This window comes from Botrytis cinerea, chromosome 10 (genome assembly GCF_000143535.2).
Source record: "Botrytis cinerea B05.10 chromosome 10, complete sequence".
In the NCBI taxonomy this organism is placed as follows: domain Eukaryota; kingdom Fungi; phylum Ascomycota; class Leotiomycetes; order Helotiales; family Sclerotiniaceae; genus Botrytis; species Botrytis cinerea.
The window spans coordinates 915,310-936,111 of NC_037319.1; the positions used below are offsets into that span (position 1 = coordinate 915,310).

At 44.7% G+C, this 20,802-nt stretch overlaps 6 protein-coding genes across 6 annotated transcripts; 2 read left to right on the forward strand and 4 right to left on the reverse strand.

Annotated features, from left to right (window-relative positions):
- Position 1: 1 nt before the first annotated feature.
- On the forward strand, positions 2-2,131 carry BCIN_10g02390 (hypothetical protein). Its single transcript, XM_001556963.2, has 4 exons — positions 2-236; positions 297-878; positions 929-1,223; positions 1,278-2,131. The coding sequence occupies exons 1-4, from the start codon at positions 98-100 to the stop codon at positions 1,849-1,851; spliced, it is 1,590 nt and encodes a 529-aa protein (XP_001557013.1). The 5' UTR covers positions 2-97; the 3' UTR covers positions 1,852-2,131.
- Positions 2,107-4,066, reverse strand: BCIN_10g02400 (hypothetical protein). Its single transcript, XM_024695502.1, has 2 exons — positions 2,565-4,066; positions 2,107-2,435 (listed from the first exon to the last, which is right to left on the reverse strand). Exons 1-2 carry the CDS (start codon positions 3,194-3,196, stop codon positions 2,219-2,221), a joined length of 849 nt encoding a protein of 282 aa, XP_024551296.1. The 5' UTR covers positions 3,197-4,066; the 3' UTR covers positions 2,107-2,218.
- Positions 4,067-5,766: 1,700 nt separating this feature from the next.
- Positions 5,767-6,962, reverse strand: Bcefg1. Its single transcript, XM_001556961.2, has 2 exons — positions 6,503-6,962; positions 5,767-6,445 (listed from the first exon to the last, which is right to left on the reverse strand). Exons 1-2 carry the CDS (start codon positions 6,837-6,839, stop codon positions 5,865-5,867), a joined length of 918 nt encoding a protein of 305 aa, XP_001557011.1. The 5' UTR covers positions 6,840-6,962; the 3' UTR covers positions 5,767-5,864.
- Positions 6,963-7,044: 82 nt separating this feature from the next.
- On the forward strand, positions 7,045-11,300 carry Bcsea4. The gene is made up of 5 exons (XM_024695503.1): positions 7,045-7,526; positions 7,583-8,184; positions 8,239-8,326; positions 8,374-9,618; positions 9,665-11,300. Exons 2-5 carry the CDS (start codon positions 7,702-7,704, stop codon positions 11,035-11,037), a joined length of 3,189 nt encoding a protein of 1,062 aa, XP_024551297.1. The 5' UTR covers positions 7,045-7,526; positions 7,583-7,701; the 3' UTR covers positions 11,038-11,300.
- A 13-nt stretch (positions 11,301-11,313) lies between these two features.
- On the reverse strand, positions 11,314-15,825 carry Bclos1. The gene is made up of 3 exons (XM_024695504.1): positions 15,438-15,825; positions 13,781-15,320; positions 11,314-13,731 (listed from the first exon to the last, which is right to left on the reverse strand). Exons 1-3 carry the CDS (start codon positions 15,447-15,449, stop codon positions 12,212-12,214), a joined length of 3,072 nt encoding a protein of 1,023 aa, XP_024551298.1. The 5' UTR covers positions 15,450-15,825; the 3' UTR covers positions 11,314-12,211.
- A 200-nt stretch (positions 15,826-16,025) lies between these two features.
- Positions 16,026-19,870, reverse strand: BCIN_10g02440 (hypothetical protein). The gene is made up of 4 exons (XM_001556958.2): positions 18,166-19,870; positions 16,948-18,106; positions 16,791-16,891; positions 16,026-16,739 (listed from the first exon to the last, which is right to left on the reverse strand). Exons 1-4 carry the CDS (start codon positions 18,830-18,832, stop codon positions 16,594-16,596), a joined length of 2,073 nt encoding a protein of 690 aa, XP_001557008.1. The 5' UTR covers positions 18,833-19,870; the 3' UTR covers positions 16,026-16,593.
- Between the last annotated feature and the right edge of the window lie 932 nt (positions 19,871-20,802).

Genomic DNA, 20,802 nt, shown 5'->3' on the forward strand with positions numbered 1-20,802 from the left:
CGCCAAAGTTGCAAAAAGAGAATCGCATTTTGAGGAAAGAGCAAACAGGACAAAACGGTGTACCCACAAGTCATCGCCATCAACCGCCGAATGCATCATGGCTAGCCAAACTCAATTCCACACACCTTCAACAATTCAAAATGAAGCACCTGCAGTGAGAAGCCTAGGAACATATGGGAATGAACATGGAAATGCTACCAGTAATAGATATGGAGATTTGCCAAATTATCCATCAAGTAGGTAGCGAGCTCCAACGTCACATCCCTCCAATGTCACACGGCTGACTCGATCACTAGACAGGCGTGAATTGACTGTCAAAGATATTGCAGACATAGATGATCCAATAGAACTGTTGGAAAAACTGACAAATACCAAATGGGACTCATCTCGCAATCATGAGATTCCCAAATCCACTACCACAAATGCACAATTCGCAACTTTTTTAAGAGCTGCCGACACGGCTGGAGGGGTAACTGGCCCACGGCCAGGTACACCATCAAGCAACAATGGTAACGGGCAAAGTACTCGAGGCTCACCAAGCAATGCATCCTCAAAGCGTCGCAGAGATGAATCGGAAGATGCAGCAGAGGAAGCGGGGGAAATGTTTGGCTTTATAAATGCTAAATCTAGACCAAGAAAAGTGCGAAAACTCACAGAGGAAGAGGAAGAGGAAGCTGCGAGAGAACGAGAAATATGGGGATCGGAACCTTCTGATATTGAGGAAGACGATGAAGAAGTCGAGGTCGAGGGTGAGGGCGATGATCACGATTCTCGAGCTAAATCGGCGACAGTTCCTGATCTCAACCCAAGAGCGCATGGCGTTTATTCAGCTGCAGCACTCTTCCGAAAATCAACAGCAACCAATAGAAAATATACCAGTAAATCTCCCCATTGTTATCATATAAGAATATGGCTAACCGCGTCGTAGGACCAGCAATGTCAAAGCTTTTCGCAAAGTTGGAGTTAGCACCTGAAGACTTCATCACGCTACAGGCTGCAGCCAAGGACTACATGTTAGATCCGAGTCACCCAGATCGAAGTGCATGTGTCGGTACTAAAGAGAAAAGAGACAATGATATGTCGAAGCTGAAACTTTATGCATGTGTCAGAAATTTCTTGGCCGATGAGGCAGAGGGAGGAGAGGGATGGGGCCAAAAGCTTTTTGGTAAAGATTCTCCAAGTGGTGCTACGAGGAAGTGCATGTGGCCCCAAATGCCGAATAGGTGAGTTTTGCAATTATCGATTTACCTGCTACTTTCTCTAACAGTCACCTATAGGATCATCTCTAGAATTACCCCTTTATTGCGACGCATGGTCACCAATGAGAGACAGCGACTGTATGCTCTTAACCTAAGGATTCAAAAAAAGAAAGAGGAAGAGCTTTCTCAGTTACACGCCGCTGCGTTTTCTCACGGCGCCCAGACATCCAGCTCCTCGACAATTGATCCCGAACTCAGTTTGCCCAATCAAGTTGCATCTAATAAATCCGTAGCAGGCAATGCACCCACTAATGGAACAACTGAGTCGCAAATAGCGAAAAAGCCAAACGTTGGTGCCAAGCAGCCGGCACCACTTGAGTATCACATTAATATTATTCATAATGGCAAACGTATCAGGGATATGTTTACCTTGAATCCCACGAATTGTGTAGGTTTCGTCAGCTTTACTGCACATGTTGATGCAGCAGTAAAAGCACCTTATAAGAAGACAGTGATGAAGGTTTTAGGCCCTAATGGTTTGGTGGAGGTCAAATCAGAAGCAACGTATGCTATGGCTCTACTATCAGTCAGAAAGACAGAGTGGATGGATGGAGATGTTAAAATAATTGTTGAGACGGAAAAGGTTCAATGATTTAGACATAATTTGAAGCGATAGGCGCAAGACAGTGGCGGCATTCTAGATGAAAGGGATTGCTCGAATTGAGCTCATATTGGTGTTTTACTTCGTTCTCATCAGTTTGTTGTGGGCCTGTTTTTTTGTTTTTTTTTTTTCAGAGAAGCGAAGGATATCCGAGGATATCCTTCGATCTTTTGATGGTCTGCCATTAATTGGTGTGAACCTCTCTATACTATGATCTGTCTACAGATGCCTGGTTTCTAGCTCTTATGCAATCTATTTGCGAAGTATTACAACAAACACCAATATCCTTGCTGCTGGGGTATGAAAGAGATGATATGTAAATGAACCGTGTACAATGAAATATTTTCGATGGGCAGGTTTATCGCCTCTTTAGAACGGCAATTACCAGCCATCGCTTTCTGGCGATTGCGTCTCGATCCTCTGCTCCTCTATCCGCAACCCACTCTCTTTCAACACCATTAGCATCTCTCTCGTATATTGTTTCTATTTCCAAGCCAGCTGCTGTCAGATTTTCCTCTTCGAAGAACCCACGCATTAATTCCCGGCCTGTGTGAAAACCTGCACAGATCCAGGCCCTGGATGTTTATTGAATCAGTTATTCTGCCAACGGGGAAGTTCACTCATCTATACTCAATACAATAATCTCCACGAGACAGTATGGGGGCAAGAGAAATTAAAAAGAACAAAACCTCATGATAACTCACCGCCCATCTTCCTTCAAAAACCACCTAATCGACCTCAAAAGGTTTCCATGCTGCCACGGCATCCACAAGCAATCCGACGCAATCACTCGACTAAAACTCTCTTTGTTTTCCACCGAAAACCCATCTGTCAATACTCCCCACTCATGACCCTGTACTTTCACATCCCCAAACCCATTCACCTCGATGTTCTTCGCTACATTCGTCGTCAAATTCGCAAGCACATTTTCGTCTGGATAATCGCTTAGAATCACTTCTTCTGCTCCCATCAACGCAGCCACTATGCCTGCTAATCCCGTCCCACTACCAACTTCCAAAACTCTTTCGCCTGTCACTTCCCATCGTTCTCTGCCTCCTCGCTTTCCATCCCCTTCCTCAAAAAATTCGGCAAGTTGTAATCCTGCGTTCCAGAGATAATGCGCAAATAGCAGTCTCCCCTTTTCGCCAGCGGGAGAAGATAATTCAAGAACTATCTCGCCAAGAGTTGGGGAGCTGTAGATGATGCGTTGATCTTTGTCGCCGTGTTGATTTTGGATATCGTCAGGGAAGAGGGAAGAGAGGGAGGATTGGAAAAGGTCTTCGGGTTCTATTTCCTCAGGCTCGATGCGGATTCTGTCGGTTAGTATGCGAGACATCTTTTGTGGCGTTTTGAAGATGGACTTTATAGGACAGATGGGATTTTGGTGATGGTGATTGTTGAATGGTAGGGATGTGCTTTTTTCTTTTGCTTGGAAAGGTGGGGTGGATTTGGTGCTGTGGGGCCGCATTAGCGTTGCGGGACGACCCCTCACACGTGATGACTAGCTTGTAGCCAGGAGATGGGTTGTCGATGTCTTTGAGTGCTTGACGGAGAAGGTTTCTGGAATATTGTGTCTAGAAGCTGTTGGAAAGTTATAAAGTCAAGTACTGCTATAGCTCAGGGGAGCAAATGGCTCTTAAGCTTAAAAAAAATCCCCCGAGTAAATCTTTTCAGCAACATGGAAGGACCTTGTCGACGGGCGATTTGAGGATGAGACCATCGATCCGTCTACTATACACGTCAAGATAACGTAAGACACTGTCTAGTTGCTCTAGACTAGTACTAAGATACTTTTTACTGAGCCCTGATGCAGGGCACACAAAAACCTCAAGAGCTTTACAAAGCAAGGAAGAATATATTTTAGTCAAGACCAGCTTTTAGGATATACTGATAGTATTTCATATCTAATTGCAGCCACTCTATCCAACCAGCTTCCTACTCTGGATGAAGTTCTATTTAATTCCTTCTCATTGTCACCGTTTTCAGTCAACCTTCACCATCCAACTCTTCATTGCCAAAATTGTGACCAGTTATCGAAATATTACAAGTATCAAGATATTGCCCATCTCCATAAAGTCACCTTTATATCACCAACAGGGAAAGTCTGACGGGGTTCTTTCGGCCAGGTCTGCAACTTGGCAGCCATAGGTTGGTAGCAATGATTACATCAGTATTCGAAAAGGCCCTTCTGGACTCTGGCTCGGCCAAAATTCACTTGAATGTTAATCTGATGGAAATCGCATTCTTATTCAAGTGCCAAGATTCCGCTCTCAAACGAGATCCATGGTCGTTTTCATGACCCTTCCGACCGTCATAAATGTCTTGGTACAGTTTCATCCAATGGCTTTGTGCCAGTTTCTCCTACGCCAGGGCTAGGTAAATCAAAAATCACGAGAGTATGAAGGGAGTCTCAGAAAATTTGACTAGACTTAGATTTGATGTGAAAACACACTCTCGCGCCAGTCGAAGACATGATGTTCCTGATCTCACTGTCACAATAGGAAAAATGCTCAGTATTGCTAGATAAATTGAGATTTCGCTGTCGTTTAAAATTTGACCTATCGATAACTTTGTTCTGGTGCCAATAAAAGGCCACTCATCAAGCTAAAATGATGCGACCAAATGTTTTGTATTGAATCAATATAAATCGCCCTTTTGACTGTCGCTCTAAAGACAGAAAGAGGGAGAGGAGAATGAGAAGAAAAAGGAAAATGAGAAGAAGTAGTTTTTCAAAAAACCGAAAAAGAGTTGAAAGATCCGAAAAGGAGGTTTAAAATAGCAAAAATTCAGGAAATGAAGTCCTAATGTTACAATTTTACGGTCGAAACTACACTCCATCGACACTGCTGCGCAAACAAAGCGATTTATCAAGACCACAGATTCAGCACAGCTCATCGGGAGGAGCCGCTTGTTCTTAAATTGTTGAAGTTAACGACCATGTTTAAAGACATGTATATGGTTTCTCGCTTCGTAGATATGGATTCACATTTCTAACATGTGAGCAAATTGTTTATTACACTCGCTTTGTATACACACCCACGCGACGTTATTATTATTGTTATGGCAGTTTAGGTATTTATCTTACCACTAGTAGTACTCCTGACCTATCGTAGCAGCCCATATAATATAAAAGAAAGAAAAATACAATGCCGAATGCCCTTCTACTGATTAATTACATAAGTCATTCAGTGTACTCAACTAACAAATTTGGGACCATACACCACGCACCACTTAATGCATATTCACTCCCGTATTACATAGGAATATAGATTCAAACAACAACACTGCCTTCAGAAACAGACAGAGATGGATGGTACCACGGTCACGCTTCTGCGTGCTCCAATTCCGAAAAGATCTCAGCCATCGTTGCTGACGTTCCCGGTGTGAGTTTCGATAAATGCAAAACATTTTTTCTGCTCTTTGAACTTATTTTGAGTGGTGAAGTAAGAAATTAATGATGGAGTACTTTTAGCCGTCTAGGTGGATGATGGCAGTGGAGAGGCTGGTGAATCTTTGAGAGATGCTTTATTATTGCGAACAATTGCCTCGACGTCATTGTTCTGGCGTGATAGAATGCTTGAAATTGTCAAAATACCCCCCCCCCCAAAAACACTTGTTTGGAAATAGCGATCTATGTTGCAAATAATGGAGAATAACTCTTGATCTATGCTTAACGCCGTTTCGTATTGTACGTGGACGCAAAGGGCCAGAAATAAAATAACAGATTCGTTCACACTTCAAAATGTCATCTACGGCTGCTAGGCCTGTCTCTATTTCCAGAAAATTCGCAGTCAATACAATATGAACTTTTAACATCTGAATCGGCTTTCAGTGCTTCCCAATTGCAGACTGCTGCTTGACTGGTGAAGCATAGCACGATGTCTCACGAAAGCAAGCATAATTTGTTGAAACGTAAAACATTATAACATTGATAGTCATGGTTTTCACTTAAACATCTTTGATAAACGGGTATCGTAATACAGTCCAACTCCATAAAATTACCATTACTCCTCGAAGAAACCTCCATCGCTAACATTACCATCTTGAGCTTCATCCGCTCTTGCTCCTTCCACGGCCCCAAATGCTTGGTTTTTAGAAAATCCAGTAGATTTGTTCTTTGCGATCTTTGTGGCCCTAGAGTCTTTAACCCCGCGCTGAGCTCTTCTCTGGCGTCGATTCATTCCGGTAGTGTCGATAGCTGGGGCTTGCTCAACAGGCTTTGGTTTTGGTATTGACTTGGGTTTCACAAGCTTTCTTTCTGGAAGTCTGACAGGCTTTGTAGTCGAAACGGTGGCCTCTGGTTTTCTATTCCGTAATCGATCAAGAGTTCCTTCTTCCATGCACTTTTCGACCTCCTTCCACATTGGAGGTTTTTCCTTAGTCGCTTTAACTTCTGCATCCTCTCCAGAGCCCTTTGGTGGATAAAGACTAATATATGTTTCACTTAGAGGGTGGTATTGAGTATAATTGAGATCTACCTCGAGAATGTGCATTTCATCCTTCAATTGCTCAACTTCCTCGGTAGATTCGGAGTCCAGAAGACGTTTTCGGAGCTTCTTTAATTGCCTGGTAGCCTTTTGACGCTCTATAACTCAGAATTAGTCTGTTGGAAAACAAATCCCGTGCTGACGGAGTAACATACCAAAGAACCTGACCATATGGTATTTCTTGATCATTTTTTGCCTAATTTTCTCGGCTTCTGCAGAGGCCAATTCCTGTTGGTATGCAGCAAGAGCTCGCTCATCCTCCACGCGCACATCTGCAGGAAGATCCTGCGCCCTTTCAAGCTTCCTTGTGATGTCTCTTATCTTCTTCTTTATGGTGTTAACACTGGAAGCATGTGCTTGTTTTTTGTTGAATGCAGGTTCTGACTTTCGCTTTTTCGCAGGTTTTGGCTCATCACCATAAACTTGGACTTGTCTAGATGGATGCACCACTTCTGGGGCATCAGAATCCGAAAGTTTGCGCTTTGGTGCCATGATGTTGTTGAATTGATAAAAAATTGATTCAAAGCTGAATTTGTTGTAGTTGCTCAGCCTTGTCAAATTTGTTAAACTTACAAAATATTATTTCCTCCACACCCAAGCCCACTTCAAAACAACATGGAACAACATTAATCCGAGAGAGCACGAGCCAGCAAACAATACAATGGCAGACAGCTTGTAAGTACTTTGGTTTCCTTTTGATAATTACTACTATCTCTTAACTCTTCTCACGTGCAGAAATTGAAGAGATCAAATTCAGTTCAGATCCATATCTCACTGTTTCATTGTGTATGGCGAGAGAGAAAATTTACTGAATTAACTTTCAAGCAACACATGGACTTTGGGAGCTTTCTAACTAATAGCTAACTTGTTATAGATCGAGAGGCTCAGGGCAGCCTGCTATTCCAAATTTATTTGGATCACAGAACCGTCGAACTAATAAAGTATTCCAACCTATCGCTGCGTGCTCTGGTTACGATTACGATTTCAGAGTCGGACGCCTTGAAAATATAAACAATCCTCTTGGAAATACGGGTATTATAGAGCAGCAAGGCTACGAATTCAAGACCTACCCAGAGCTAAATTGTGCTAATCATGAAGTTGTGAACAATACCATTTTCGATTTCACGTCTTTCCGATTCCGACCTAAACCCTCGCAATCAGCAACTTCTCAGCTAAAGGGTGAGTTCTGTTGAGTAGCCTTGACTGCAGACCGATCAGCTGATAGGTACTTCCAGGCTGGTCTCAAGACCCACGGGGTATTTGGCGATACAAGCAGCCGGATAGAAACGCAAGAGTTGAAAGGGTTAAACTCCTAGACTGGAATAAAGTACCAGATTGGCACTTTCCAGCAAACATGGACAAGACGGAAGGAATCATTAGATGGTCGCCAAACTCGGCTCGTGCACAGTTTGTCGCGTTTAACTTGAATTATCGAATTCTTCAGGTCTATGAGGCCAAGGGTCTTGCACGGCCAGGTAAATTCGAGTATGAACCATTATCTCGTTACATTGATATCCCCTCTTTGAACACTTTCGACTGGTCGCCAGTTGTCGAAGGTTTGGTTGCTGTTGGTACTTCTAGTGGCGAACTTCAACTACTACGAGTTGACGACAATTCTAATGCTGTCTTGTCTCTTTCAATCAAACAGCCAAGAGCATGTCAAGCTGTCGCTTTTAATACTACTGGACTATTAGCAATTGGTCTCGAAAGAGTTCGCAATGATGGCTCTCTGCAAATTTGGGATGTTAACCAACGTCTAACTGGTTGGGATACTTCTCAGCCGGGTTGGAAGGTACCAAATAATGCGGTCGAGCCGAGAAAGTTAGAGTCGGCCACCGTGAGTGGACGTAAGAAAAGCACCCCTGATGGCGCTACTGACAATACCCAACAGGTAACTAGCATCAAGTTCTTTGAGGATCAACCACAAACCCTTGCTATTGGTATCAAGAACTCTTGTGTTCGAATCCATGATCTCAGAGGTTAGTTTGATTTCGTATTGTCGGATTCCAATACTGAAAAATAATAGATCCGAGCAGCGGAGTGATTACATTTCAAACCAAATGCAACAATAACCTCACCATCGACTACTCAGACCCCAACTATTTTGCTTCCTCCTCTTTAGATCAGCCTGGACTCATGGTCTGGGATAGACGTGCCAGCACACGAGCCACCGCCTCCCCAATGTATTTAGATGCTTTTGATAATGATGGATATGTTTGGGGAGCCGCTTTGCAACTAAAGAAGGTCATTTCTACCGACAAACAGGGTTCGTATATTAAATCATTGCGCTATTGCCGAGAGCATCGAGGAACTTTGGGTGTTCTCTCAAACGCCGGTCAGCTTCAAATCTTGAAGACTAACAAAGAGTATTACGATCCTGGCTCCGAAGATGATGTCAAAGGAAGCCCGGAGTTACTTCAGGTCAAGAAGTCAATTGATCTCGAATATCCATATGTAGACCCAGATCATGGTCGCAGGCAAGAGGATAGAATTGTCTCCTTTGATTGGTTAACACTAGGTAATACAGATTTGCAGCCTCGTGTTGTTGCGTTAAGGGCTTCAGGATCATTTGAGATTATGCAGACACCACCCTCTAGCAATGGTCAAATGATGGATTTCATGCCATGGCAACCACCACATAACCATGATAAGGTGCCCTATCATACTTTGATGGACTTCGCAGATGCCGCCGAGCGTCGGGCGAACCTTGGCCCCCTTTTTGCGGAAGAGTTGAAGTTTAATACACCAGTTTTTGGGCCAGAGGGGTACAATACCTCACATGTTCAAAAGTCTTTAGCGGCTGCTCTCGACAAAGCTCTTGAGCGTCCCGAAGCCCCGGCATCAGAAGTCAAAGCGGAAATCCCTGGCAGTCAGATCAAAAGAGCAGCTTTTACGAAAGCAACTTTTGCAGAAGCTATTGACCGGCAACTTTCGATCGTTAACGATCCAGTATCTGAAACATTTGCTAAGAGAGGTGGTGTTGGCGATTTCAATGGTCCTAGCTCTTTAAATAATAAACTATCCGCTATGAGTCTTTTGGGAAAGGGAAAGTTAAAGGCTCAAAATCTATCGACAACCGAGATTCGTTCAAGCAGGGAGATGCACGAAATGTTACTTGAATCTCGCGTACCATCTTCGAAGGCTGACGCTATGCTAATTGATAATCTGTCTATTCAACGTGCTCTCAATGGTTATTTGTTCGATTGTAATAAGAATAAATCACTTGTCAGAGATGATCCATGGCTTAGGGATGTGTGGTATTGGATTTCAGGTATGTCCTTCTCTCTATGATCTTTGAAAGTCTTTAACATTATCAGTTGCCGAGAAAGCTGCTAAAGATGACGGTATGCTGTCTTCGACCCTTGACCTTAGCTATTTGGGAGTCTATACCTTGTGGAACAATAATCTTGGTAGGAAGGCCGAATCAAGACTTGTTGAGAGCACTGTTATTCCCGATCACACTCAGTGGGAACGGCTTATTGCTTCTATAAATAAACGTGTCGGCCATGAAGAATATACTGGTGTGCCAACCATGAAACCCCAACACCGACAATTGTGCCTTGCCCAGTGCAGTTTTGCAACACCTGCCGCAGAGCTAAAAGAGATGCTGACTCGTCTAGAGGGAAGAGGAGAATTCACTAAAGCAGCTGCACGGGCGCTGTTTGAGGGCGAGCCTGAACAAGCAGTCGAGATCCTCAGACGTGGAGACAAAGAGCTAGTATTTGTTGCTGTGGCACTTGATGTCACCGTCAAGAGTCCTCCCAACGTTGATCTCTCCAATTGGAGTAAGACATTTCGAGAACAAGCTCACATGTCGGACGATCCATATCTAAGAGCTATATTTAGTTACATTACAACGAGAGACTGGGAGGTCATCGCTAATGAGACGGCTTTACCTTTGAGATATCGTGCCGGTGTGGCTTTAAGATACCTTAGTGACTTACAACTTACAGAGTGGCTTGATAAGGAAATGGAAGAAGCTATCAAATATGGAGACATCGAAGGTATCGTTCTTGCAGGAATCACAGACAATATGGTCGATATCTTGGCGAAATATGTCGCAAAGTTCTTTGACTACCAAACCGCCATTCTAATCATGTCTTTCTGTTATCCTCGCTACATTTCCGACATCCGCTGCGATGCCTGGCGTCGTGACTACCAAGATTATTTAAATCGCCATCAACAATTCATACTCCGCGTCCAATTTGACCAAGGTTCAGCCAAGAAGTCTCGTCAACGAGACGGTATTCCGGTTATTAAACCCCCCATCCGCCAAGTCACTCTTCGTTGTCTCTTTTGCGATAACCGTTCAGCAAACGATCGCCATAACGCTACAGGCGCTGCCCCTGCACCTCCCAATTCATCCGCTGGTCCCTCTTCTAACGCTGACGAACGCAATCCTTTGATGTCCAGCGGTATTAATGCCGGTCTTAGCTGTCCTCGCTGTGGCTCACACCTACCTCGCTGTGGAATCTGTTTAGAGATTTGCGGCTCTCCAAGATCGGACAGGCCTGAGCTTTCGGAGGATCCATTGGTGAAGAGAATGGGCAAGCAATTGACTTTTTGCATGAAATGCAAACATGCTGCTCATATGGATCACGCGGTAAATTGGTTCAATAGACACGTGGAATGTCCAGTTGCGGAATGCAAATGCCAGTGCAATCTCAGGTCTAACGTGGACATTGCTTGATTCTATGATGGGCTGGATTGAAAGGCAGCCAGTGCAGTTTTTTAATGGCGTTATGAATGTATGGATACATTTGGGTGCATGCGGGTGGATATACCCTTTTCTGGTAGGAGATTGGACTTTTATTCGTAATGATAGTATAAAAAGAATTCTGCCCACGCACACTAGGAGGCTACTTGATATTATTGGAAAAAATCAGCCACTTCGCCTGGGGCAACCATAAATCACAATGCAGTATTGTAAATTCCAATCTCGTGAGCTTACCATACACGCCACATTTGAGTCTTATTTTGATCAGCTATTCTCCTCCCCACCATTCATTAAACAGCCCCCATTGCTCCCCCATCCACATCTCGATCATCTCCCTATCCATATCCCCCATCTAATACTCCGGCTGCTAACCGAAGATCAACGCAGTGAGATAACAAACAAGATCTAGGTAGTAGGCTGATTGCAAAAGCACATGGGATGAGAATAAGTACCACTGCTCAGCGAGTATTGCAACTAACTACAGGGAAGGAAATCAATTTGTGGATTAACCTAGCCAATATATCTAATTTATCTAACTCACTCCATTCGGTATTGGCTTTAATGTACGCTTTAGCTTCCGCCTACCACCTCATTCTCCTTCTCATTTCTACAAATCAGCTATTCCATTTCACTCTATCCATCCTCTCCAACCACACAACACTGCCGCACCGCGCCCATCCCATATCCCCGTAATTTGAGCATAAGAGCATGTCAACATACGAAAGTGAATGATATGACTTTTTTTTTTTCTTCTAGTAATTGCTTGGTGAATCATCAATGATTCGTAATCACCGTCGTCTCATTGCTGCACATGCACTGTGTTTAAACTAAAGCAACAACTTCAGGCCAAGCCACTTCTTCTCCTGAAGCACTGTTTCAGCCTAAGCCTAATTGAAAGGATCATAACATTCATTGTCCCATCCCAATACCTGCATATCCATTTGTGGTATAGTTTAAGTTTCGTTGCAATCACCGGCCAACCATGATATAAAGATCCATTCCAACGCCATTCGAAAATGCAATGATTCCTCTCCTCCATTCAGGCCGTCTAACAATCAATGAATCTCCACCTCCGACTGGATATCAACGAAACCTCATTGTCTCATCGTTTCCATCATTCCTCGCCTGTGCAAATGAATGCGTTGCTCTAAGCTTTCCCTTTCATCCAATTCTGCAAAAATGTCGCCAATCCCTTTCTTTCCGGACTCTCCACCATACTCTTAATAAATCCGCTACCATCTACACCCATGCTTGGAAAGAAATTCCCCTGTAGATGCTCCACAAACATATTTCCAGTCTTCATATAAATGGCCTGTTCCAATCCCGCCAATTCATTTAAAACACTCTTGGATTGTGCATCGACCAACGGTCTGAAGTTGGGATCGCGGAGAACTTCCCAACAAACCGGGTGAAAACGTTCAATGAGAAAACTATCAAAGCCGGGAAATGTGGGTTGAGAGGGAACAGGCGAGGTAATAGGTTGACCTGGAGTCGCAATTGTTGGGCCACCCCAAATCTCTGCCATCTTTGTCATGACGTTAAAGGCAATTTTGCTGGCTGCGAGATTGCCATTTTCATTTGTGACTGTTTTCGCCAAGGACGTGACCGACTGAATAAGGGGGTCAAAGAAAGCTTGATTCTGCTCACTGACAAGCACAGAACCGAGCTCGTTATTCAAGATGACTGTGACAAAGGTCAAATATTCTCTTCGCAATTCAGCGAGCTGAATTCCATCATCTGTTCCCGTGACCGGCTCGCTTAAGCTAGCAAAAACTCGTTGGAAAAGTGGTGTCAGTAGGGAGTTGAGAACTTCATGTATATCCTTCTTAAATCCAAACACCACTTGATCCAACAATCTTAAGAACATCGCGATTTCTTCTTTGGAAGAACTTTGGGACAACAAACCATCGATCCATCTCGGAAGGAGAGGTAGCATAGCAACTCCCATGACTCCCATAAGTCTAGAGAATGAGGATCTTGCTGCATTACGGACCTCGAAAGAGGCCTTGAGTGCCTCGAGTGCAAACAAAATTGCTTCCGCGGCACGGCTAAATTCAATGGTTATCTCCTTGACAGGTGCTTGTCCAGCCCTTTTTCCTTCTCCAGGAGACCAGTCAGAAAATCCATGGGCTAACGATCCAAGAGCGAAAATGATGTGATGAATTTGTAGAGTAGCTTGTGCATTGCCCGACTTAGCCTGCTCTAAGTTTCGCTCAATGTCCGAGAACAGAGGATCCATGATTGTTCTTGCATAGATAGCTTGCTTCTCTATTGGTGTTGAGGTTGTGGATGAAATACAACCAATTGCCTCGTAAAGGTTGAGTTGGGCATTGAATGCAACATCCGCTGCATCATGGTTACCATCATCTGATGACATGTCATCATCATTTTCCCTTGGTACTTCTGCCTTCAAAGGTAGGAGATCACTGATTGATTGAATGATAGTCTCCGCAACATTACCTACTTGACCTCTCAAGTGTTTTACAAATCGGTGAAATAGATACCACGAACGTATCCTGACTCGTGAATGACTATGGTGTACAAAACTAACGAATTGTTCGAGAACTTGAGGAATGTATTGGGTCTGGTTCTCGAAAAACGAACAGTATCGAACGCAGATTTCCATGTATTGGAGTGAGATGGCAGGGTGATTGAATGAAGCAATGCCTATTTACAATTAGTCAATTATCCCGTCAAGGTACTCGCACAATCTTACCGGATTCGACCATTTTAGACATCATGACGATCAAACGTTCGGCTGCGATACTAGATGGCTGGCTTTTGGCATAAAGACCACCATTGACGAGCGTAAGTTCGCCAAAAAGGTACATTTCGTGCAGGGCAAGGTCTAAGTCACGCCAGTCTATCTGACCATTTTGCTCGTCGAGTCTCTGGAAGGTACTTCCAATCACATTGCTCAAGACATCGACATACAAAGCTTCATCAACTGCAGCAATAGTCTTTTGAAGAACCTGTAATCTTTTTCGAAGCTCTTGGAATTCAGCTTCGTCTGTCAATTCATCCTCATCGGCGTATGAAGAAGTGTCATCGTATCTCATTTTTTGTATTATTGCATTGAGAATTGGTGTCAACATAGCGGAATATGCAGGTGGTAATGGCTGTGCTTTGCGCAAGAATGTGTTGAGCTCTGTGAGAGATGGTATGACTGTTGCGCATATCTCATCGTACTCATCCGAGAAAAATCTGAGCAGAAGTGGAAGGAAAGTTTGCAGCAATTGCTCTGCCTGTGCTCGAACGTCGGGCTCAACTTTAGCATCCTCCAGGATTTTGACCAGATCCGAAACAACATTGTTGACCAGTTTTGCAACCGCTTCCGCAAGATCGGTATCATAGCTAGAAGTGTTCCGTAAGTCGTGTAGCGCTGGACTAGAGATAAGTTGCGACACGACTTCTCCAAGGTTCAAGAACAGAATCATTCCTATCTTATCAGAAGGCTTCATCTTCTTTGCCACAATCTCTGTGAAGCAGTCGATGGCCGCATCCTTGACTTTGTCTTCACCACCATTGGGATTTCGGCCAACCAATGGAAACAAAAGATTCAAGATGTCCTGATTTACGACTAAAGAGATATCAATCCACGAGACCCATTTTCCAATAACCTTCAATGTCATTTCAACAATAGCATCGTTGTTGCCTTGCCAGTATGTGAGGATTTGTTGAAAAGAGGCTGCCACCGTATGTACATCTCGAGCACGCACAAGGTCCTTCAACTCGACATTTCGCTTTGTCTCCTCTCCAGCCCTGGCTATCATCAAATCGGCAATCTCGTCATGGATGGAGCTCAAAAGTCGCAAATATAACACAACTCCAGAAAGATTATCCACTGATCCATTTTGATGGCCCGCGAAGCTCAAGAAATCTCTTATGAAACTTTCCCAGCCTTCCTTGTATAATGAGGAGAACAGAAATGTCAACGTTTGTGTGAGCTTGTTCTGTAAAGCGGGAGGATCGACTTCGTTTCCAGAGGCGTATGTTCTTCTGACATAGTCATGTAGTTGTTCTTTGAGTCCACGCAAGCTCTGGTCGTCTATATGTTGAGTTTGAATTGCATTGTTGACAATATCCAGTGAAACCAATCGTACGACTTCGGCAGCCTTTGGAGCTCTGGTGAAGAGGTTAAGGCATGCTTGTAGGCTCGAAGTGTCGCCTCGGACTTGAGTGAGATATTGAACCGCTTGTTCTTTTAGGTTTGGGTCGGATCGAGGGTCCCATGCGATTTCGATGGCTTTCTCAATCTATAGAACGAACGGCAAATTAGTACAGATGTTCCATCATATGTATCCAAACTTGCATTCTCGAGCATCACCCCCGCCAGCGCAGAAGTTCCCGGAAGCGGTGTATCAAGAACATACCTGGGCGTCCATGACTGCTGTATTCCCAAGAACTAAAGCTTGAGGTCACAGCAGACAGAAAGGTTTAGGAAGTTCAGATGATCCACAATTAGTGTGAAGTAAATCGCATGTACATCTGTAGCATTCTTTGAGACTCCGCTATCGAGTCATAATAATTTTTTATAGATTTATTCGTTGAATGGTTGGGGACGAGACAAAAGCTTGCAATAGACAGAAGACTTGATGCACGATTGTAAGATTGTACGTTGAATCCCTATCTGGTTCTTGGGTTTGTATCCTGAGCTCTTAAATAACTTTTGTTGCCAGTTTTTTTGCAATATGAAGTTGGAAAAGTTCTACTGAAAGCGGTTCTTTGGGAGATGCTGCCCCACCACAACACACAAATCTCAAGAGTAATAAGGCAAGGTTTAATTTCAGCCTTTCGCTTGGTAAAAAAGTGACACGTGAGAGGCGGCCCCTATTTTATCCGGATTCAGTCTTCAGTGGGGTGCTCGTTGCTACTATCGAGGACTGCCCAAGGGGTTATCTGATGAGTCTGAGAATACTCGAGGAAGAGGTCGCCATTGGATATATAATCGAGATTCACTCTGTATCCCGTTTTTCAATCAATCATGTTATTAAAATGCGTTTAGAAATATTTCAAACTATGTTCATTAATAGTCTATTTAAGTCCAGGTAATAAAAGAAATCCTATGTCATTATGATAAATACCATGAGACATGTACATCAATTCCTCATTTGTCACATTACCCTCTTCAAATTTTTTGATGCTGTTTCAAAATCTGTCCAGTATGTATGTGGTTATCCTTTCATCATGCTTTCAAAGCTGGGATCAAAAATGAAAATCCGCGATAGAAAACGCCTGCAATGGAATCTAATCCCCAAAATTCTATGAGGCGTCGCGTTTTCGACGCACGTAATTGGTGATTTTGATGCAAATGTACACTCCGGCCATTAAAAAAGCTAGAAGGGCCAAGAGATCAAGAGGAAGAAGAACGCCCGCCAGTAGGAACCCCATCCATGCTTTACGTAACCACCATGTTCCGTTGGGATCATGAGAAGCTTTTGTGAAATCAGAACTTCGACGTGAACTTTTTGATGTGTTGTGAGAGGTGGATTGATCTTGATTGATATCCTGATTCTGATCTTCACCGGGTCACTGGAACGAGAATCCACCTGGAAAGCCTTGAGGAGCGCCCCGAGCGCGACCTCCCTGCGGCATACCTCCACCGAAACTGTGGAAACCACCTCCGCCTCCACGGCCCCCTCCCATCTGGGCTCCGAACATTTGCATCAGGATCTCTGTTGACAGCATTAGCAGTGTAATTTGGAACATGAATATTGTAGACTAACCTGGATCAATGTTCATTCCTCCCCCACCACCTCCCATACCGCCTCCAAAGCCATCCATTGGATCTTCCAAGTCTACACCACTATCGTATCGTGCACGTTTCCTGAAGTATCATGTTAGGCTGCGTAGGCAATGTCAGGAGAAACACATTAAACTTACTCAGAATCGCTCAAGGTCTCGTAAGCTTCTCCAATATCTTTGAATCGCTCCTCTGCATGTGGATCGTCCCGGTTCTTATCCGGGTGATGGATGATTGCAGCCTTTCTATAAGCCTTCTTAATCTGGTTATCATCTGCGTCCTTCTCAACGCCAAGAATCTTGTAGTAATCCTTTCTCTTGCTCTTCTTCAACTCGAGTTCAGCTCTTCGTGCCTCCCTAGCAATACCAGCGTCTGAAGGATCTTGTTCTTGCAACTGCTTAAGCTCGCGTACAGCTTCCTCCCACTGGCCAGACTCGCCAAGAGCGGTGGCCTTTGTCTTCTTTGCTTTGGTGTATGAGGGGTCAAGTTGGAGAGCTTGATCACAATCCTCAATAGCAGCCGCATAATCCTTGAGGCGAGATTTGCACAAAGCACGATTTTGAAGTAGTTTGGAGTTTGTTCCTCTGTTTGTAGGGTCGAGTGCGAGAGCTTCACTGTACTTTTCAATGGCATTTGGGTATCGCCCAGCCTTGAACTCCGCGTTTCCGTCGGTTTTCAACTGATCAACCTTCCTGACCAGTCTTAGATACTTGACTGCGTCTCTGTAATCAGGATCACATGTCAAAGCTTGTCGGAAATGCTGAATAGCCTTTTCGTTTTCGCCTTGAGAGTATAAAGCTCTGCCCCTCAAAACAAGCGCCTCGGGATCCTGGCTGTTGCCTCGTAACAAAGACATGGCCACGTTTTGTGCATCTCCCAAAGCGTTGACATTGCCCATTTTTAAATAAGCCTCACCACGCATCAACTGCCATTTACGTGGCTTGGGTACACCCATGCCAAGTAATCTTTCTGCCTGCTCGATAGAGTGTATCGCCATTGATCCGGTTCCGTTCTTAAGTGCGTCTGCTGCAGCCGCAAGATGTTGCAACATAGCTTTAGCTGGAGCCATGTCTTTTGCTGAAGGGGGTGGCTGAATTCGGCCAAAGGTATCCATAGCTTCTTGTGGCAATCCCATGCTGATGTAGATTCGAGCCAATCGTAAAAGGACTTTATGGTTGTTAGGATCGAGCTGGTCAGCTCGCTTGGAATCTTCCAAAGCCTGGTAATATTGACCAGCAGCCATATAAGCCGCGGCACGATTGTTGATATAGGTGGATGATGATGGCATCGCTTCGACAGCTACAAATAATATATATATCAGCAGTTGTCATGTGTTAAACCTTTTCGAAGGCACGAACCCTTGGTGTATTCTTCAATGGCTTTCTTGTACTGCTTAGCCTTGTAATATCTATTTCCCGCATCTTTGAATGACTCTGCTTCTTCTGGGGTAGGTGGCGCTACCGCTTGAGGACTTGTTGGGTTTGATTTGTGAGCTGGTGGAGGAGGGGGTGGTCCCTCTCCGTTAGCTGAAGCACCGTCACCATTGGGTGCACTTGGCTGAGGAGCAGGCTTCGAGGCAGACTTGGAAGAAGGCTTACGAGCAGGCTCTGCTGGCTTCGATGAGCTGGGCTGCGTGCTTGACTGTGAACTGGTAGCAGGTGGCGGGGATGGGTTGCGAGCGCCGGCAGGAGACTCAACGTCGATATCCATAGGTTCCGACATCCTAACCTGAGTCGATAGCCTCCGCAGCTGATCTGGCGGAAGGTTTAGAGGATGAGTGGTGTTGGGATCAAAAGAATTTCGCGACGGGTACACACTCGACTTTGGTCGAATGCGGCTGGATTTGGTTGAACCTGACTGTTTTTCCTCTGATTTAATATTTTCCTCTTCTCTATTTTTACTTAATCGGGAGTAAGATTTCTTTAGTGGGGATTTGGAGCGAGGCGAATCCGTTTGAATCCCCTCCTCGGTATCTTCAGGTTTCTTTGGTTTTCTGGGTGTTTTGGAAAAGAGGTTAAAGGACATTGAGAATAGATAATAATTCCTTCCTCGCTGGGATGGCCGTGGGTGCGTGTAGCCGGTCTGACGAGCGACTGTGGTTGGACCGACTGTGAGGAAGAAGAAAAAAATTAAATATGATACGGCGGTTGACTTTGCTTGCTGCAATGGCTGATAGCGAGTGATGCCAGTTATTAGTGACCAGCCTAGGGAGGTTGTGTGTGGTGTGTGGTGTGTAGTGTGTAGTGTGTGGTGAATATAAGTTTTTTTTCCCTAGCTAGAATCTTATAGAAGCTCTTAGAATATGTCCAACCAGAACATGAACCCCAACTCCGTTTGATGCAGAACACACACCCAACACAAACCCAGTCCTCAAAAGTCCATGTGGATGGGACAGAGAGCGGGAGAGGGAGAGAGAGAGAGCGCGCGCGCGACAGAGAGAGGAGGGAAAAAGAGTAATGGAGGGTAGGAGGGAAAAGTGGGAGTATTTATGTGAAATGGGGAATTGTTTACTTTTGGGGGCTTCGCTTTCGCCTTTGCTTTTGCGCGATGATGGTCTCTCTTTTGCCCTTCTTATCTTTTGCGTATATACCTGGTAGCCGTGTTCTCCGTCCGTATCCTGTTCTTCTCGCCGAAAGCCGTGGTCTTTGGGGAGATGTCGAACAAGTAGATGTGTGTGTTTCTTGCCGTGCGTCCAGGGCTATGTGCGGTACGGATGAGGAACTGACAAGAAGTCTCGTGTAATGAGAGCAGGGCAGCGCAGCGAAGACGGTGAGCATGAGAGGGTACGGCCGAGGTTGGAAATGTAGGTAGAGAGTGAGAGAGATGGGAGATGGGAGATGGGAAGAAGCACCAAAAGGGTTCGGCCTCTTGGATATTTACACAGTAGAATGAATGGGCAGGTGTGTATGGTGTGTATGGCTGGGGTGGTTTGTATGGTTCGCGTGGGATGGATGGGATGGATGGGATGTATGGGACGGTTTGGATGTGCTCCGTATGGCCGCAGGATATCAATCAATCAAATCCATCAAATCAATCAAATCAAATCAAATCAAGAGCTCATCCAAAGTTCCCAGCAGTGATTGTGCTCTTCTCTTCTCTTTTAGTGCTATCCAGATCTTCTTGTGCAGGGCATCGACTTCCAATAGATTTTTTGTGGCCCCTTGAACCTTTGCCTCTGCGCTCTATTCGTCCGTGCTGCCATCTGTATGCCTGTCTGCCCGTCTGCCCGTCTGCCTGCTGCGTACGGATGGAGGAGTCGAGAGTGATCAATGTTCATGTTCATGTTCATGTTCATTTTCATTTTCATTGTCATTTTCCATTTCGATTGCGATTTCTAATGTTGTACCCGAATAAATATCCTGCCGTGCTCCCTCTCTTCTCTCTTTTCCTGCGTCCATGTACATGCTGCTCAGCCATCTCAATTCTGCAACGCGTGCTGAGCGTGCAGGAGAGGAGACTCTTTTCGCCTTTCTTTTTTCCTGGCGGAGGTGGTGGATATCACGGTCCCTTCTGGGGCTCTGTACCCTTTGCGCTATTTCTAGAAGCTTCTCACACGGCTTTGTCCTGCACACAGCGACGCAGCACGTTTTGATATAAAAATAAAAGCAAAGGGCAAAGTCTATGTGCAAAGTACCTGGGTACCACCCGCGGCGTCCGACGGCAAGGCAAGGGCTCTGTCAGTGTCATGTATATTATAGTTCATCCTAAGTGGAGAATGCTCGATGATGGGATTAGCTCTGGTCAGGTCGAGGCAGAGAAGAGAATAGATAAATAAACTGTTGATATGCTGTAGAATGTAATGCTGCCATCATCGAGTGCGTGAATCTGTCTCTCGCACTTCTCCCTCCTCTCTAGACGCATGGTACTTCCAGCTCGATCCTCTTCCACCATTCTCATTCTGCGTCGTGTTTACAATCACATACATAGTTCCCCAGCCTCCAACATATCCATCCACCAAGATATCCCCCTTCGTTTTTACCCAACCGATGTCCAAT

Coding starts and splice junctions, on each gene's coding strand:
- BCIN_10g02390 (XM_001556963.2), top strand. CDS start 98: ATGGCTAGCCAAACTCAATTCCACACACCTTCAACAATTCAAAATGAA. Junction 879..928: donor AACCAATAGAAAATATACCA/GTAAATCTCCCC, acceptor ACCGCGTCGTAG/GACCAGCAATGTCAAAGCTT. Junction 1,224..1,277: donor TGGCCCCAAATGCCGAATAG/GTGAGTTTTGCA, acceptor AGTCACCTATAG/GATCATCTCTAGAATTACCC.
- BCIN_10g02400 (XM_024695502.1), bottom strand. CDS start 3,196: ATGTCTCGCATACTAACCGACAGAATCCGCATCGAGCCTGAGGAAATA. Junction 2,436..2,564: donor TTTTTGAAGGAAGATGGGCG/GTGAGTTATCAT, acceptor ATAAACATCCAG/GGCCTGGATCTGTGCAGGTT.
- Bcefg1 (XM_001556961.2), bottom strand. CDS start 6,839: ATGGCACCAAAGCGCAAACTTTCGGATTCTGATGCCCCAGAAGTGGTG. Junction 6,446..6,502: donor CCATATGGTCAGGTTCTTTG/GTATGTTACTCC, acceptor TCTGAGTTATAG/AGCGTCAAAAGGCTACCAGG.
- Bcsea4 (XM_024695503.1), top strand. CDS start 7,702: ATGGACAAGACGGAAGGAATCATTAGATGGTCGCCAAACTCGGCTCGT. Junction 8,327..8,373: donor TCGAATCCATGATCTCAGAG/GTTAGTTTGATT, acceptor GAAAAATAATAG/ATCCGAGCAGCGGAGTGATT. Junction 9,619..9,664: donor TGTGTGGTATTGGATTTCAG/GTATGTCCTTCT, acceptor TAACATTATCAG/TTGCCGAGAAAGCTGCTAAA.
- Bclos1 (XM_024695504.1), bottom strand. Junction 13,732..13,780: donor GTCTAAAATGGTCGAATCCG/GTAAGATTGTGC, acceptor AATTGTAAATAG/GCATTGCTTCATTCAATCAC.
- BCIN_10g02440 (XM_001556958.2), bottom strand. CDS start 18,832: ATGTCCTTTAACCTCTTTTCCAAAACACCCAGAAAACCAAAGAAACCT. Junction 18,107..18,165: donor CATTGAAGAATACACCAAGG/GTTCGTGCCTTC, acceptor TATTATTTGTAG/CTGTCGAAGCGATGCCATCA. Junction 16,740..16,790: donor AGGAATGAACATTGATCCAG/GTTAGTCTACAA, acceptor TGCTGTCAACAG/AGATCCTGATGCAAATGTTC.